Raw genomic sequence first — 19,693 nt, forward strand, 5'->3', positions numbered from 1 at the left:
CCTTATCCTAGCCTTAAGTATAATCTTATCAGTTTACACAAAACAACCTGTTTAATGTAAGATGAGGATTTTATTTTCATTAGGCCACGGCTGGAACTCTCCAGCCATTCACACCAGTGGGATTCTCCTGTCCTGCTGCAGGGAATGGAGATTTGGCTGAGTACCAAATTCTGTCCTCTCTGGCAGTGGCAGCGGGACATGAACGGCCAGAGAATTCTGGCCAACATGACCTATATTTGAAAATGGTTTCATCAGTTTTTCCAAGATTTTAAGAAAGAAAGACTTGCATTTATGTAGCAGGTTTCATAATCACTAGCAATCTCAAAGCATTTTCCATAAAACAAAGTATTTTTGAAGTGTAATTACATATTGGAAAGATAGCAGCCAACTTGCATACAGCAAGCTCCTACAAGCAGCAAAAATGACCACATTGTCAGTTTGTGTGATGTTGATCGAGGATAAGTATTGAGCTAGACACTGGGGGTAATTCTTCTACTCTTCTTCAAAATTATGTCATGAGATCTTTAATACCACTTGAGAGGGCTGACAGGGCCTCTAATGTTTCAGCTGCAAGATCGTATCTCCAACAATGCCGCATTCCCTGAGCATGAGACTGGAATGTCAGCCTTGATTTTTGTTCTCATGTTCCAAAGTGTGATTTGAACATGGAACCTTCTGATTTGAAGGTGAATGTGCTACCAACATAATCCAGGCTAAAAGATGGCTCACATTTGTATAATTATAAAACTGTTTATAATTTATTGATGGTTTATTTGCAACTATAATTCAGTAGATACGATCTGTTTATTAGTTTATTATAATCTGTCATTTCATCCATTTCCCATGGGGTTGGAAAGTAAAACATTTGCTGTTTTTGAGACTTAGATTTTTTGTTGATTCTTTCCCTATTTGTGGTATCTCTCCAGAACTATCCAGCTACAGTTTCATGAGTGGTAACAGAAACACCTTCAAGTAGAGATTATAGATTGTGAGTTTAAATAGCAATTGTCATTATTGAAGGATATCATAGCCAAGTCTAACCCAGTCGTTAGCTGGTAGCATGTAGAGAAATGTACCAACTGGACTCAGTGAAATATTCTGATCTTTCTGGCCAAGTAGTACACTGGATGGTGGCTTTGCTAAAACTAATGTGTCTTTAAACCTATTTAGAAGCTGCACTGATATAAGCCATTGGTTTGCCAGCAAGTAGCTGTAGAGGAGAGTATTTTTGAGCTCTGATATTTCTTTCTTGAGAGTCTAAATCTAAATTCTGTATCAATTTACAAGACCAAGTTAGATGCATATGTATATGCTGCAGAGTTATGGATTTTAGTTATGGCTAAGTAGCGTTTTGCCCTACAAATATTCAATTCAAAAACATTCTTGATGGAAGCTGTTTAAAATCTTTTACATACTGTCTAATATCTATTCCAAAGCTTCTGATATCTTAATGAAGCAGTTTGCTGTTAATAATATTGTCATCACAGAGTTATAGTAAAACATGTTTTGTTTTCTTTTTTTAATCCAGGACCAAAGAGTGGATGGAAAGATGGCAGCATTTTTGAAGCCAGTTTTAATTCTCCTCAAGGGGTAGTGATGAAGGATAATATCATCTATGTGGCAGATACTGAGAACCATGCAATAAGAAAGGTAAAAAAAAACAGTAGTAATAAATTATTTGTGCTGTAGCTCATAGTTTATGTACAGTAGTCCAACTTCAATGAAGTACTTAATATTCATTTCTCTCATTTATTATAACTTGATATTAAAAGCTTATTGTATATTGTAATTTGTAGATTATTTCTAATGCCTTATTTTTATTAGTCCATTTTAACAACATAAAAAAAATCCTATCTAGTTAAGAAAAAGTAAAATGTATTACCTCAAGTCCTATACATTTATACTAGATAAACTAATATACATTTCAACAGTCTTGGTTTTTAACCTAAAAATAAGTCATTGGTATGTATTGAAGTATATTAACTTGCATTAATAAACATCCCAGAGCATTTCGCAGTGGATTGCCAAATAAAATTTGACCAGCCACAGATATGAGACCAGAAGAACAAAGGTTTGGTCAAAGAGGAAGGTTTCAATCAAAGTCTTAAACAAGGAGAGAGTGGTGGAGAGGTTTAGAGAGGGTATTTGTGTGCTTAGGGTTTAGGCAGGTGAAGGCGTGGTGGAGCAATTAAAATCAGGGATGTGCAAGAGGCCACTTTTAAAGGAGTAAAGAATTCTTTGCAGTTCCATATATCGTTCAGCTTAAGGAAGTGACTAGTTAGAACCGCTAGACTTGGAACATCTAGGAATTGTTACAATACTTGTGGCGACCAACAACTTTTAAGTGAGATTAATTTCCTAGTGGCCAACAGAAATAGATAACTAATACACCAAATTGAAGAACGAGTACCTCTGCATTAACTAATTAACTCAATTCGGTTCATTCCTCAACTCCTTTTACTATGCCCCACACCATTGGCAAATGGGTAACAATACAAGATTAAGTCTCAAGCTACACCTTACTTCTCCCTGCCAAGCTAGGTTGAATCTTTAAAAATCCTTCAAAAATTGTTCCACTCTGCTAAGCGATCCCAGCACTGAGTTAATCAGCAAGGCCCACCTAGGCAACATCTTAGGAGAGGCAATGGCCCTAGTGGTATTATCACCAGACTATTAATCCAGAACCTCAACCAATGTTCTAAGGACCCGGGTTTGAATCCCACCTCGGCAGATGGTGAAATTTGAATTCAATAAAAAAATCTGGAATTAAGAATCTACTGATGACCATGAAACTATTGTCAATTGTCGGAAAAATCCATCTGGTTCACTGATGTCCTTTAGGGAAAGAAACCTGCTGTCTTTACCTGATCAGGCCTACATGTGACTCCAGAGCCACAGCAATGTGGCTGACTCCCAACTGCCCGCCAAGGGCAACTTGAGATGGGCAATAAATGCTGGCCAGCTAGAGACACTCATGTCCCACGAATGAAAAAAACCTTGTTCCTTAAATCTCAGTTTCATCAATTGTGTTCCATTCCTTTCACACAGGCAACCAACTTTTACAAGTATTCTGCTTAGTTGTTAACACAAACTGTTTATCCTGATCTTCACAGCAACAATTCCTTTGTCTTCTCCTTTATCCAAAAAGGAGTTGTCCCTTTTCTGTGTCAAGGTGTAAAATCTAGATTTTTCAATGGGTTTTGATTTGGGTTTCTTTCCCTATGTCATGTGAGCCTGTCTTTGACCAGAGTTTATAAGGGGAGGTGATTATTGCTAGACTATTAATCCAGGAACTTAGCTAATGTTCTGGGGACCTGGGTTCGAATCCCGCCACAGCAAATGGTGGAATTTGAATTCAATTAAAAAAAAAAATCTGGAATTAAGACTCAAGTGATGACCATGCAACCATTGTTGATTGTCGGGAAAACCCATTTGGTTAGGCGTCAATGTGACTCCAGGACCACAGCAATTCAACTACTCTCTGAAATTGCCAAGCAAGCCACCCAGTTCAAAGGCAACTAGGGATGGGCAATAAATGCTGGCCAGCCAGCGATGCCCATGTCCCGCAAATGAATAAAAACCATCTCTCTATCCAGAACATTCTATTTCATCTTAAACTAAAGGATATATTTTAAAACATTCCTGGGTTATAAAGTCCCACTTTTGTAACAGGATAAACCTCTGTTCTGACTTAGCCAGTTTCAGCTAAAACAATGGTAAGAAGTTAATTGCTCCTGCATTACAGAGAAAAAAATTATCCGAGTTTCCTACTCTGATCACTAACTCCTAATCCTAGTGGAAAGCTGCATGTGTAAATGTGAGAAGTCTCACAACACCAGGTTAAAGTCCAACAGGTTTATTTGTAGCAAATGCCACTAGCTTTCGGAACTGCCTGTTCCTTCATCAGGTGGGTGGGAGAACTCCCACCCGCATAACGAAGGAACAGCCAGTTCCATATGCCAGTAGCATTTGCTACAAATAAACCTGTTGGACTTTAACCTGGTGTTGTGAGACTTCTTACTGTGTTTACCCCAGTCCAACGCTGGCATCTCCACATCATGTGTAAATGCGAAGGAAGGGCAGAACAGGCTCCATGGATGAGCAGTCTGCAAAAAAATCTGATTAGGTTTAGTCATGAAGAATGGGGGGATTCTGTATGTGAGGTATCAAAGGACAGCCAGTGCCTATGCAAGTCATACCTCAGGAAGGAAGCAAAGGAGAGAAGGGAAGGACAAAATAATAGAAAGCCACAGAAAATTATCCTCAGTTTATTTTGTCAAATGATAAAATTTATTGCCTACAATTTTTACAGTCTGTTGAAGATATTAATTTTGTTTTAAAATCAATCTGCTTACCAAATATTTCCTGAGCAAACTGCATTTTCATTTTTAAATTTATCCTATTTTACAAATTATCACACAAATTAGGCTTGGGATCCACACATTGGACTTTGGCTTACAAGAATTTCCTGCAAACCTGTTTCGGCAGATCCTCAATTTAGTACAGACATGGGTCACTGTGTCAAAAAACATGTAGCTGGAGATGGGAATTTCCAGGTTGGGAATATCCTCAGTGCAAGAATTAAATCCTGGGACAGATGGTATGCTGAAGGAAAGGAGATATATTAGCCTCCTTGCCAACAGCAGTTGATCTCAACTGGGAGTTTGCATGTGGACCTAAAGAAAGTAGCATACGTCAAAGGGGCTGGTAGGCTTTCCAGACTCTTTACAAGGGCTGAAACAACCAGCACATGAACAGTTGGCTTGCCTGTGCTACAATACTGGACCCATTCCCAACCCTTATAGATACACCTGAAATGCACCCATAGTTGTATGAATGTCTATCAGGAATATTTTTTAAAAATGGATCATTTCCCCTAATTCTAAATCCACCAGAAAGGTCAGCAATGAAGAGTTCAAATGGCCACAATTGAAGGTCATCAGTTGTTCTGTTTAGTTTGTTTACATATTCATTATATAAATTAATTTGACAGACACTATTCATTTTCTTGCTTAGATTGACCTTATGACAAAAAAGGTGAGCACAATAGCAGGAACAGGAGTACAGGGAACGGACCAAGAAGGTGGTAAGATAGGAGTGGAACAACCAATCAGTTCACCATGGGATCTAGCTTTTGGCACCAGTGGTAAGATTGCTACATCCTTTTAAGCATGTTAGAGAAATAAAGGGTGAGATTGTCCGGTCCTGCTGACAGCAAATCCCTGCCGCATGTTTCTTGGCAGTGAGAGGTGGTTTCAATGGAAAATCCCACACCAGGACCAGAAGATCCCACCATCTCCCAAAAGCAGGCCATCTCTCATGGCCAAGAAACATGCCGCGCAGCCATGGGAGTCGGGGGGGGCAGAAAATCTACCAAAATTCTTTATAATACTAGCTTATGAAATGTTTAAGAAGTTTCTTGTAGATGAGTAGTGTTATGTAGACAATAAATGTTTTGTATTGTACACACTCAGTACATTTTCATTTTTTTCTCTGTGAATCACACTTGAGTTTCATCAGTTTTCATGTGCAATTGCTTTTCTATTGCGGCCTGCGTTCAGTTTTTAACCAGTTCTTTCTCACTTATAGTGACCTCTCAAAATGTCTTTGTATGGCTTTCTAATTCCTTCATATATAGAACATAGAACACTACAGCACAAACAGGCCCTTCGGCCCACGAGTTGCGCCGAACACATCAACACCTACCAATCTATAGACCTATCTATAACCCCCAATCCCATTAAACCCCATATACTCATCCAGAAGTCTTTTAAAAGACCCCAGCGAGTTCGCCTCCACCACCACTGACGGCAGCCGATTCCATTCACTCACCACCCTCTGAGTGAAAAACTTACCCCTAACATCACTTCTGTACTTTCCTCCCCACACCTTAAATCTGTGTCCTCTCGTAGCGACCATTTCAACCCGGGGAAATAGCCTCTGAGAATCCACTCTATCTATTCCTCTCAACATTTTATAAACTTCTGTCAGGTCGCCTCTCAACCTTCGTCTCTCCAGGGAAAAGAGTCCCAGCTCCCTCAACCTAACTTCATAAGGCATGCCTCCCAGTCCAGGCAACAAGTACAACATATGAACTATGTACAACATATGTACAACATAGGAACTAATTACCTTTGTTAATGCCCACGCTAAGATGGACAGTCACTTGATTGGAAAGAGGATATAAAAATGCTTCTGATAGAAATTAGAATAATGGAAAAAGGTTATGCCCAATGCAAATAGAGATAAATACAAATTGCAGAGTCAGTAAAGAACAAAGGAATGTAAGAGCCAAGGTTGGAAACAATAAATAGATATCACCCAGAAGAGCAGAAATAGAAAAAGGACTTACTCAGTAAGCTTATGTACCTCTAACGCTTTCACTCCCTCCATTATTTCTGTTATGACCCCCCAATTTAACTTATTCACTGAGGGCCTATGCTTACAGAAGGTAATGTGCCCAGTGCATATGCAGATGCCTTGTGGTTTACTGTGTCCAAGCAAGCATTAACCCTTAAACATATCAATACCAAGTAAATACCACATAGAGAAGTTCAAGTAGAACTTGAGGCATATGTCCAAAAGGGCGAAAAGTCTGTTCAAGGAAATAGTTGTCTAATAGATTTGTAAGATATAATTAAACTTATGGTTAAGTTTTTAGTGAATATTAGCAGACCTAATCAATTTCTATATGTTACATAGTAAATGTTTTTAGAATTACAATGATGGAGATGTAAAAACCAACATGATCATCAAAATGAGTTTGGTGGGTATAATCTGCATTTTCGTTGCTTTTCAATGAATGTGAGATTTCCATTGAATACACCTTAGTGTACAGGAAAATAGTTTTACAGGTGGCTAGGTTTTCTTTGGTGAATAGAATATTTGAGCTAATAATGATGTAGATTTGTCAGAAAGTAAATTGTTGCTAGGTTTTCTCGCCCTGTTGCTAGGTTTTCTCGCCCTGTTTTAATTCTAAGACTGCTGTTTCTATTCTGCTGTATAGTGCAGATCTATTGAAAATGATATATATACGTAGCAATTCCCTATCTGATGAGAATCCCATAGCATACAGTTGTGTAGCTCAAAACGGCAGAGCAAGCAGTGAGTAGAGGAGGCATTCTTTTGTACCTGTGCATACACGTGGAGAGGGCCCCCAAATGCCTGCAGTTTACAAGCATGTTGTCACTTCTCCTGAAATTATGGATGGAAATGGGGAGGAATTTGTCTCTGTTGAAGATTGTGCAGCCGTTCTACCCTGATTTAAGATCTTAATTGCATGTGAACAGGAATAAAGATGCCACAGAGACTGGAAGACCGAATGTTCCCTTGTTGATTACCCATGACAGGGCTTTTTATTTCTGAACACTAATTTATCACTATATCGTGCACACAGCAGCATTATATGGTATTTCAGAGTTCTTGTTTGTATTGTCAAAGGAAACTGTTATAAAGTGTTTGGCGTATATTAAGTAATATCATTGACTTTGTAACAAATTCAAGTGTAGGAAAGGTTTATATTAGGGAGTAATAAACTGTAACCCAGTGCAACTTACAATACCTAATTCAAAACTTAAAGCTGCACAAGAAGCAAGGGAATGGCAGAGACTTCGGAGCTTAAAACAATGTAGGAAGGAAAGAGACTGGTGGCAACTTCAGAGTTCAAAACGGCATTGAACAGTTTTGAAAAATAAACAAAAACACTAACCAATCGTTCACTTAACTTTTCTGCAGTAGTGTCACAATTAGACTTCCCCAGAACCTGGCCAATCCACAGACTGACCCACCATCCCCCAACAGATCCAGCTTCTGTTTTAAGCTCCAAAGTCTCTGCTACTTTTTCCTCTTGACACACTATTTATGCTGTGAAATTTCTGTTCACACCCTTCGCCACCTGGAATCCTGTGGCGGAGGGGTGTGCTATTAGCAGGCCCAGAAGATCCTGCCAGTGGAGAGGCTGGAAAATCCCACCCCACGTCTAGAGTTCTGTGTACAGTTTTGTCTCCTTATTTTAGAATATATAATTGCATTAGAAGCAGTTTACAGAAGGTTCACTTACTTATTCCTGAGATGAAAGGTTTATCTTATGAAGAAAGGTTGAACAGGATATGCCTACATCCTAAGTTTAGAAGAAATACAAGTAATATCACTGCAACATAAAAGATTCTGAGGGGACTTGATAGGGAAGATACCAGGAGGATGTTTCCTGTCGTAGGGGAGACAACACCTGGGAGGCACAGTTTAAGAATAAGAGGGGTCTCCCTATTAAGACAGAAATGATGGGAAAAGAATCTCTGAGGGATGTTTGTATTTGGAATTGTCTTCCCCAAAAAGCAGTGCAAGTTGTGTAATTGAATTTCGTCAAGGGTGAGTTTGATCGATTTTTGATGGATGAGAGAGTCAAGGCTTATGGGGGAAAGACAAGGTAGAATTCACACCACAAACACATCAGCCATGATTTTATTGAATGACAGAGCAGGTTTAAATGGCCTAGTTGTGCTCCTGTGTCCTAAGGTACAGGTAAAAGGAAAACTGAAACTAACTGATGCATATTCTAATATAAGGTAACAAAACAGAAAATGCTGGAGAAACTCAGCAGGTCTGACAGCATCTGTGGAAAGAGAATAGTGCCACCATTTCAAGTCTGGATGACCCTTTGTCAGAGCTGATAAGGGTCTGACACATACAGGGGAAACATGAAACTGAGGAAATATCGTGTGCACAGTGACATAAAGGAACATCTCGGGGTCGCTCTAGTGTTGGACAGAGCCATTTACATAAGCTTTAATATACTTAGTTCTTGTAGTTAATAAATACATGCAGGTTAACCTAATTAAGACAATGAGGACTTCATTGAGACCAACGGGACGATATCCAATACCCTACAATATGGTGACAACAAATGGAAAAACCCAAAGCTTTACAAAAATTGCAGAGAAAAACCAAAATCCTGAAAGACAAAAGAAAAATTCAAAGAACATTTTGACCTGAAGAAAAGCTCAAGAAGCAAATGCACAGAGGAAAATCGCCAATTAAAAGCTCCAGAGAAATACTTGAAAATTTAAAACTTTCCTCATTGCAACATAAGACTCCATAAGATCTCTTGGAAGTTGAGCTTCAATTCCCAGAGTACGGAATCAGCCAACCTAGCAGAAGTGAGACAAAACTTTTAACTTCCTGGATAAAGCAAGTCCTAAGAAACTTGTAAATAGTTCAGTGGTCTGAAACTGCTGATTGAAAATTTCATTGAAAGAAAAACAGATTTCTGAGCTAGCATCTGATCACAATGCATCTGAGCTTGCCCTGAAAAGTGGTGGGGGAGGGGAGGAGGGGGACGGTGGAGAATTAATTAATTAATTAAAGGTAATTGCAATTAGGAAACCAGCTTTAAAACCCATCAAAGGCCAGGATTCAATGCTTTTCCAACCGTAAAGCAAAGAGCTGAAATGGAGAAAACCTGCATCTAGTAGTCCAAGCAATCACTGTTCAATTTTGTTTCCAAGTTGGAATGCAGACACCATTGGAGCAGGTACCCACCAAAACCAGCAGGCACAGGTAAATCCTCCTGTCTCCAAATGAATGGTGGTGCTATCTTGAATTTCAGAAACTTCTTAAAGCTGAACCTACATTTCAAAAAATTTTTAACTACAGATCAGAAATCCACTTTTCCAATTCAGTTTGACTTATTCGAGGCCCAAATCAATCCTATGATTGGAAACTTTGGACAAAGTGATTTCTTAGGCTCAGAATTGCTTGGAGAATAAGACAGAAGCTCAATAAGTTAACACTGCTTTACTTGGAAGGTCTGACAGTGGATAATGTTATTGTTAGGCAAGGAATCAACAAATTATCCACTAAATTTGAAGCAGTACTAAAATCAGCCAATGTTTATTTTAACTTAAGATGTAACAAAATCCTTGAAAGGGCTAAATTGAGTAAATGTGTCCAAGAAAACCTGTTGACTCAATAATGATCTGTACAGAAGGCTGTGAACATAGAGATCTAAAATCTGAAATTGTCCAGGATAGAATTAAATTGGATTAGCAGATGATACAATTCAGACATGCTGCAAGCAAAGGAAGATCTAATCCTTGAGAAAGCTACCAGATTATTAGGCAGCCTGAACTTCATGTGCAGCAGAGGTCCATTTTAAGGGGAGAAAGTAAATTGTGGCACAGTGGAAACCTATCAATTCTATTAAACAGCACAGAAACTGACACTCCAAGCCAAGGGAAGCAGTACTATAACTGACCAGCAGAGTGATCATGTCAGCATTGGAACGTAAGAATCTCGACATGCAAGATGAATGTCCTGGCATTTCAGCCCAGTGCTTTCAACATAACACATTGGACACTTCAGCAAACTGTGCAAGGCCAAAGCATCTAAACACAGAAGATGCAAAAATGAGGGCGAGACTGCATACCAAGAGGACATAGAGCCATGCTTCTTGGATAAGGTCAAAGATCCTGGATATTTTTCTTGGAATGTGGACATTTCAGTTAACAGTCATCTCACAAACTTTAAATTGGACAAAGGAGACAGTGTTATGGTCCTGTTGGACAGAGAACCATGGCTGATGATACAAAGACAGATGCCACTCATGACGCATCAATATGGAACAATAATGTAAAGGCATCCTGCTGGTGAGACTGAGATACAAACCGTAAGAGCCTGACTTCAAGTATAAAAGTGAGTTCTCAAAGCTTTTTACAGGATTGAGGTGGCTGAAAAATATATGCAAGATCATACTGAGTGAGTATCCTAAGCCCATGTGCCAACTCGCACCACAGAGGATTCCCCACTCGCTCATGAAACAAGTGCAGGAGCACCTAGGCAACATGACAAACATGGGAGTCATTCCCCCAATCACATAATCAACCACCTGGTGTTCTGGGGCGGTCCCAGTCCCAAAACCAAATAAATTCATCCATAACCAAAAGAGAAAATGCTGGAAAATCTCAGCAGGTCTGGCAGCATTTGTAAGGACAGAAAAGAATGTATGTTTCAAGTCCAGATGACCCTTTGTCAAATCTATCCATATTTGCATTGACCTGATAGACCTCAACAAAGCTTTAGCCACAACAGTACATCCCATGTCCTTGGTGGACAAAAGCCTGACAAAACGCTTGAAGAACATGGTATTTTCAAAGTTGGATGTCAACAGTGGCTTTCAGCAATCTCCCCTTGATGAAAGGTTGAAGCTGCTAAACCCCTTTGGCAGATTTTGCTTTAAATGCCTGCTGTTTGGAATCACTTAGAGCCAGAAATATTTCAATGTATGATCTCAACCATTTTGCAGAACATAAAGGGGACCATCTGCCACATGCAAATTATGATACGCAGATAGGAAACATATTGGTTCATAGTACAATGCCGGAGTAACATGGCAAGTGTTTCACAATAGTCAAAGAGTGCCTTTACAAAGCAGGGCTGACACTGAATGAGAACTGAGTTCTCCAAAACATTAGTGTGGATTGGTATGTGCAGTTTTGGTTCCCTTACCTCAGAAGAATATAAATGCCTTCCTTGGCCACGTCATCAGCAGTAAAACATCCTGATGGATCCACAAAAAAGTAAAGCTATTTGAGAGTTCTCAACCCCATCCTTGTTTCCAGATCTCCAGCAATTCTTGGGTGTGGTGAACCAACTGGCAAAACTTTGACCAAATTTGACACTGGTCAAAAATCTATCAACCTCTACCTTAAGTATAACCAATGACTAAGTTTCCACTGCTCCCTGGGATAGAGAATTCCAAAGATTAACAGTCTTCATGTAAAGAAATTTCTCATCTCAATCCTAAGTTCCCCCATTCTTCGAAATTGCAGCCCCTAGTTTTAGACTCCACGTTATTTAGATTCCATGTTATCTGCATCTACCCTTGTCTATTCCTTTAAGTATTTTCTAGGTTTCAATGAGATCATCTCCCATGCTTCAAAACTCTAGAGGACAAAGGCCCAGTTTGCCTAATTGATCTTTGTAAGATAATCCCACCATCTTCAGAACAAGTTTGGTGAATCTTCATTGCACTTCCTCAATGGCATTTATATCCTTCTGAGGTAAGGGGACCAAAACTGCACACACCAATCCAGGTGCGGTCTAACCTAGCTTTTGAACAATTGAAGTAAGACCTCACTACTCCTGTACTCAAATCCCCTTGCGGAAAAGACTAAAATTCCATTAGCCTTCCTAATAGTTTACTGCACCTACATGTTAGCCTTTAATGCCTGATGGATCCAAATCGCTTTGTACATCTAAACTTCCAAATTTCTCATCATTTAGGAAATGCCCTGCACATTTGTCCCTTCTACAAAGTGGCTTACCTCACATTTTTTCATATAATATTCCATCTGCCATGTTCTTGCCCACTTACTAAGTCTGCTCAAATACTCCCATAGTCACTTTGCATCTTCCTTGCAATACATGTTCTTGCTTAGCTTTCTACCATCTGCTAACTTGGAAATTTAGGGGGTGATTCTCTCAGGAGCCAGGAGACTCCAGTGGCTTTCTGCTGGGTGCATAAGAACATAAGAATTAGGAGCAGGAGTAGGCCATCTAGCCCCTTGAGCCTGCCCCGCCATTCAATAAGATCATGGCTGATCTGAAGTGGCTCAGTTCCACTTTCCCGCTTTCTCCCCATAACCCTTAATTCCCTTGCCTACCAAAAACCTATCTACCCGTGTCTTAAATATATTTAGCGAGGTAGCCTCCACCACTTCAACGGGCAGAGAATTCCAGAGATTCACCACCCTTTGAGTGAAGAAGTTCCTCCTCAACTCTGTTCTAAACTGCCCCCCCCCCTTATCTTGAGGCTGTGCCCTCAAGTCCTGCTGTCCTTTCTGAGCGGGAAGAACCTCTCCACCTCTACCCTATCCATCCCCTTCATCATCTTATACGTCTCAATAAGATCCCCCCCTCATCCTTCTAAACTCCAACGAGTACAAGCCCAGTCTATTCAGCCTCTCTTCATAGCTCAACCCCCTCAACTCCGGTATCAGCCTAGTGAACCTCCTCTGCACTCCCTCTAAGGCCAAAATATCCTTGCGCAAGTGCGGCGACCAAAACTGCACACAGTACTCCAGCTGCGGCCTCACCAGTGCCCTGTACAGTTGCAGCAAGACCTCCCTACTTTTATATTCAATCCCCCTCGCTATAAAGGCCAGCATCCCATTTGCCTTCCTGACCACCTGCTGCACCTGTAGGCTGGGTTTTTGTGACTCATGCACAAGGACCCCCAGGTCCCTCTGCACCGTAGCATGCTGCAGCTTTTCACCCTTTAAGTAGTAGTCCTTCCTACTATTATTCCTGCCAAAGTGGATAACCTCACACTTGCCAACATTGTATTCCATCTGCCAGGTCCTCGCCCACTCGCTCAGCCTATCTAGATCCCTCTGCAGACTTTCTACACCCTCCGCACAATTTGCTTTTCCACTTATCTTTGTGTCATCGGCAAATTTTGACACTTTACACTCAGCCCCCTCCTCCAGATCATCTATATAAATGGTAAATAGCTGAGGCCCCAGCACTGATCCCTGGGGCACTCCACTAGTCACCAACCGCCAATCCGAATAGCACCCATTGACATCTACTCTGTGCCTCCTGTTTGACAGCCAATCCTCTATCCACGCTAACACCTTACCCTCAACTCCATGCCCCCTAACCTTCTGTAACAACCTTTTGTGTGGCACCTTATCAAACACCTTCTGAAAATCGAGAAACAACCCGTCTGGCTGCCAAATTTCCAGCGCTGTCAGTTCTATTCCAGAAATTGGCACGGAGCTGTATAATGTATTCAAATGCACATTTAAATATCATGATGTCTCTGGGCCCGCAAGAGTCTCCGCCGCCACCAGGGGGGCTAACAATAACTCCCCACTTGCGGGGAGCTGGTGGCCTGACCCTGCCAGAGTGAAGGGAGACCATGGAGGCTTCTCCAGAAGGTTCGGGGGTGAGGGGAGATTCCCCTGGGGCATTGCCAGTTTAGAACTGCCCACCAATGCCCAGGCAGTGTTAAGGAGGGGATCTCTCTGGCGGGAACAGGCCCCTCCCACAGATTCACGTTAACGCATGCTGCAGTGCACAGAGTATGGGAGATTCATTTTGAAAATCCTGCTGAAAAATCCAGTGGGATTTACTTCAATTTTTATGTGAATGCAACACTTAGAATTTTTTTGGGAGAATTAAATTTGGTCCCTGCATCAAATCATTGATATATATTGTGAATGGCTGGGGCCCAAGCACTGATCCTTGTGGTACCCCACCAGCTACAGCCTGCCAATGTGAGAATGAGCTGTTTATTCTTACTCTTTGTTTTCTGCCTGTTGACCAATGCTTAATCCATTCCACTATAGCGCCTCCTATCCCATATGCCTTTATTTTGCGAATCAACTCCCTATGAGGGACTTTATCAAAAACTTTCTGAAAATCCAAATATATTACATCCATCGACTCTCATTTATCAATTTTATTAGCAACATCCTCAAAAAAAATTCCATCAAATTAATCAAACATAATTTCCTGTTTGTCAATCTATGCCGATTATGCCCAATGAGATCATGATTATCCAAGTGCCCATTTGTCACATCCTTTATAATAGATTCTAACATTTTCCTTACTACTGATATATAGCTAACAGGTCTGTAGTTCCGTTTTTTCTCTTCATCCTTTCTTAAATAATAAGGTGACATTTGTTACCTTTCAATTTTAAGGAACCATTCCAGATTCTATAGATTTATAGAAATGGTCACCATTGCAACCATTATCTCCATAGCAATCTCTTTCAGCGTTGTGGGATGCATATCAGGTCCCAGGGACTTATCAATTTTCAGTCCCATTATTTTCTCCAATGCAACCTTCTTTTTTGTGCTACTTTCCTTCAATTCCTCATTCTCCCTAATTCCTTAGATTATTACATCTGGAAGATTTCCTGCATTTTCCCAGGTGAAGACAGATACCAAGGCCAAAATTGTCATGCCATTCCTGTTGATGGGATCTTCAAGTCCCACCGACATCAAGCCCTCACTGCGGATTCCACAGCGGTGAACGGTACAAGCATTAGGATAACCTAATGGTGGGCTACCTGCACCACCGCAAAACACGATGTGGGGCCAAGATGGTGAAAAATCCAGCTTAAACTAATCGTTTAGTTTACCTGCCTTTTCTCTGTTCCTTAATATAAATTCTCCCCTATTATAGATTCTGGATATATTTGTGATTGTGCTGCATTAGAAAATATCATAAGATTGAAAAATATTTACTTTATGGTAACATAGAAACATTTAGCATATTATTTAATCTGTTGTTATTTCTTTGGTTCAAATTTCATGTTAAATGTTGCAAATGCTTTTAATCATTTTAGTTCTCGGGTTTAAATAGAATAAAGCCACACAACATTTAACTACTGTACTGCCTGCTTAGATATTCCTCTGCCAAACAAGTGTTTTCTATTAAAATTTGCTACAAAATCTTGACTTTGAAAATTCATCCAATCTATCAGTTTCAAAAATTGTTAAAATGAAAAATGTATTTACATTGCAAACCACATTAGGTAGAAGGAACTTTCAGCTTTAATTGCAAAGGAACTTGATGTGTCCATGCTAATTTTCCCTTTCATTCTCAGAAAAGAAGTCATATCTTTCACAGATCAATGTCTGTTAAAATAATATAAAGAAGTGTTAGTAAAATAACATTAAATGGTTGTACAATAGCTACAGTATGTTGGGTTGTATTTGCACAAATCTTTGATGGTGGCAGTTTAAAAAGCTGTTTTGTGAAAGAAAGTGATACAGGATCCTTTAAATTGATAGAGACATAAAGGCAAGAAAATTATACTAAATCCTTAATAAACACTGGCTTTGCCCCAGCTGGAATGTTGTGGCTGATTCTTGGCACCACCTATTTAAAAGGATGTCAGAGGATGCAGAGCAATTTAATTCAAGTGGTAATAAATATTTGGCAATTATAAACATGTTAAATATGGGAAGAGTTAATAATAGTTGTCATTCAGAATTAATTTATGTTAAAATGTTTCTTCTAATATATTCAACAGTCAAGATAAACACAAAAATTTAATAGGATTAAAATGTAAGACTTTCTTTACTAATCAGAAAAGTTTTTCTGTTGGTCAGAAAAGCAATTTAATCCACCTCTGAACAGCTTTACCGGTTTTTGGCTGGAAAGCTTCAGTTATAGAATACCTCCATGGAGACAGGTAAACTAATTAAACGTAATTTCTTGTCCCATACCAAATGTGCCTCTGAGCCAAGCACTAAACAGTATTGACATTGTTGGAATATCTGGTGAGAGGAGTAATTTGAGGGAAAAAAAGTTGATTTGAAGAAACCAATACAGGCTAACAAGGGTATCCTCTTCATTAGCTATCTTATAGTGTTTTTGATTTTCAGATAGTCTCACTTTCTCTGTCTCTTTGTAATTTTATTAGTTCATTACATCTGTCTAAGACGGTTATGCAGCAGAACACTGGAAACCTCTGATTCAGCAATGAAGATTTATTCATATTTTTGACATATACTTGTCCATTTAAACAAACAGCACACCAGGAGAGAATGAAAATATCAGACCATTTCATAAATGTTTCAACTTCAATATGCACAGATATATCTATGTGTGTGGGAAATAATATACTTGAGTACTTGATAGATCATTTTTGTAGGATGAATTATTGAGAGTTTCATAGATCATAAGTGTTTCTTGGGGTGCCCTTTGATTTCTGAAAATAGTACTTTAAAGCATTTTAAGATAAATAAATTTTATTGTGATGCTTGTATTTAGTATTAAGAACTTTATTGAACAAGTTAGGAATGACAGAGGCTGCAGGCTAGCCGTATTGTATATTATGAGTCTATTCAAGAGAGAAGTCAATACATTCAGGGTATTCAGGAAATTAAGGATATAGCAATAGTGCAAGCAGGTGGAGTTCAGAGGTCATGATCTTGTTAAATTGTGGAGCAGGCTCAAAGGGGCTAATGGCCTAGTCCAGTTCCTATTTCTTACGTTCCTTTCATTTTTTTTGGGATCGCTTGTAATGGTGGGTACATTCAGCAGAGAGAACTTGCCAGGACTAACCTTGGTGAAATCTAATAAACTACTTGTTTACTTAGTAAATATTTCAAAATCAGCCATGTATATTTTTAATGGATTGGTTCGTGAGGTATTATTTAGCCGTTACCATTTAGTCCTGTCTGTAGAGATAACAGGGCAAATCTAGTGTGACCTGGGATTTCATTTAATTTTTAAGCGGATGTTAGGTCTGACCCTTGATGTGAAACACACTGATTTCATGGTTGAATTAAAATACAGAAATGAGTGATCTCATTAAGTTTAATTCTGTAAGCTTTAAGTCTTAATATTTTCACAGTTTGATTGATTTACTGGTCTAATTTTCAAAAATCTTTTTATTTGTTAAGTGTTGTAGATATGAACAAAACTGATGTTATTTTGTCTTTAATCCTCATTACTTGCTGAATATATAAAAACGCTGTAGAGTTAGTATCAAGGAACATTGACTAACGGTTCAATGATTAAACTCATAATAATAGATTTCTGAAACAAAATTAACATGTTTAAACTTTGTGCAGCTTGTACAGGACTCTTGAATTACTGAAAACTAATAGTACTGAACTCTGAGGATCATTTTGAAAAATGTTAACTTGAAGATCAGCCATAGGCAACACTTTCCTATTTAATTTTTTCAGTATGTGTTTTGTATATTTCATGTTTGTAATTGCTGAAATTTTGTGTTTGAAACATTCCATTGCGGCAACCAAAAATCTACTCAATCTAATCGCATGCTTATATGATTGTTTTCCTCTTGCAGCTAACATTTTGCTACTGAGTATGATCTTTTAGGTAATATTTTGGTGCATGTCTTATTTGCAACACCACACAGCATGTGATGCAGACGGCATTGCAAGTCATGGCAGCCTTGAGCAGCAGATACAATAGCAAATTCTGCAAGACTAACCTCAGAATCAAATTTTAAATGGGCCAGTTGCAAGTGAATGCAGGAAAAGCGGGCATAAATTACCTGTGGGATGGCACTCAGAAAAACCACAGTCAGGAATAACGTAACGGCATTCTAATACAGCACTGCATTGAAATAGTCCTGTAGCCTTCAGATGGATGTAAATGATCCATTGGTATTGTTTTGAAGAAGAGCAATGAAGCTGTTTCTGTGACCTGGCCAATATTTGGTATCAACAAAACAAATCTATCTAATCGTTATCACAACGTATTCATGGAAGCTTGCTGTGCACAAATTGGTTATTAAGTTTCTTAGATTCCAGCAATAACTAAACTTCAAAAATAATTCATTGGCAGTGAAATGCTATCAGACATCAAAATCATGAAAGATGCTATATAAATGCAAGTATTTTATGATTTTGAGGTGGCCTTGCTATTATTGTGTAGTCAACCTGTAATTCAGTGGAGCATTCAGTTGGCTTCTCCAAAGCATAATGGTAACCCCAAACCCTGAAGCATTGCAAAGGAGGACCATGAAGATCCCTAGTGTTAGAAAAGCTTTAAAGAACTCTTCAGATTTCTTCTTGTAAGGGTTATAATATTCAACATAGAATAACAATAGCTAATCTGGAGCACCATGTAGTAGAGAATGTGACTCCCGATTTTCATTTCCAAAATATTGTGGAGAAAGGGACTTCTTTAGGTTCATGATGCCACAAAATTCCTAAGTTCACTGTGATATGAAGTGGAGGGGGAAAAGGAGCCTATCAGCATGGATGTTTGGGAACTTGGGGAAATAAATAGTGAAGTCTTAAGGAGTGTACATATGACAGGAAGGAGATGCAGGAAGTCTTAAAACACATCAAGATAGATAAATTCCTGGGACCTAATGCAATGTATCCTAGGACACTGGGATGCTAGGGAGGAAATTAAGAGTGCCCTAGCAGAGATATTTGAATCATCGATAATCATAGATGAGTGCCTGAAAATTGGAGAGTGGAGAACATTGTGCCTTTGTTTAAAAGGGCTGCAGGGAAAAGCGTGAGAACTACAGGCCAGTGAACTTCACATCTGCAGTGGGTAAGGTGTTAGAAGATATTTTGAGAGACAGGATTTACAGGCACTTCAAGATACAAGGACTGATTAGGGACAATAAGCATGGCTTTGTGAGTGGAAAATCGAAATCGTGCACAAATTTGATTGAGTTTTTTTGAAGGGGTAACCAAGAAAGTAGATGAGGGCAGTGCAGTTGATGTTGTCTACGTGGACTTTAGCAAGGCCTTTGACAAGGTACAACTTGGTAGGTTGTTGCATAAGGTTAAATCACACAGGATCCAGGGTGAAGTAACCAAATGGATACAGAATTGGCTTGATGATAGAAGACAGCGGGTGGTTGTAGAGGGTTGTTTTTCAAACCAGTAGTGTGCTTCAGGGATCGGTGCTGGGTTATTTGTCATTTATATTAATAATTTGGATAAGAGTTTAGTAGGCATGGTTAGTAAGTATGCAGATGACACCAAGATTGGTGGCATAGTGGACAGTGAAGAAGATTACTAGGATTGCAGTGGGATCTTGATCAATTGGGCCAGTGAGCTAACTATTGGCAGATAGAGTTTAATTTAGATAAATGCAAGGTGATGCATTTTAGTTGTTCGAACCAGGGCAGAACTTACTCAGTTAATAGAACATAGAACATTACAGCGCAGAACAGGCC

The 19,693-nt window shown here is 39.2% G+C and overlaps 1 protein-coding gene across 1 annotated transcript in view; it reads left to right on the top strand.

Annotated features, from left to right (window-relative positions):
* Positions 1–19,693, top strand: part of nhlrc2 (NHL repeat containing 2) — a 71,966-nt gene that overhangs the window by 29,745 nt on the left and 22,528 nt on the right. The window contains exons 4-5 of the mRNA XM_080205808.1: positions 1,529–1,650; positions 5,017–5,146. Of these exons, the coding sequence (XP_080061934.1) occupies positions 1,529–1,650; positions 5,017–5,146 (252 nt within the window). The remainder of the gene's footprint in view (positions 1–1,528; positions 1,651–5,016; positions 5,147–19,693) is intronic.

The sequence above is a fragment of the Carcharhinus amblyrhynchos genome, chromosome 17 (genome assembly GCF_965287045.1).
Source record: "Carcharhinus amblyrhynchos chromosome 17, sCarAmb.v2.hapA, whole genome shotgun sequence".
Lineage (NCBI taxonomy): Eukaryota > Metazoa > Chordata > Chondrichthyes > Carcharhiniformes > Carcharhinidae > Carcharhinus > Carcharhinus amblyrhynchos.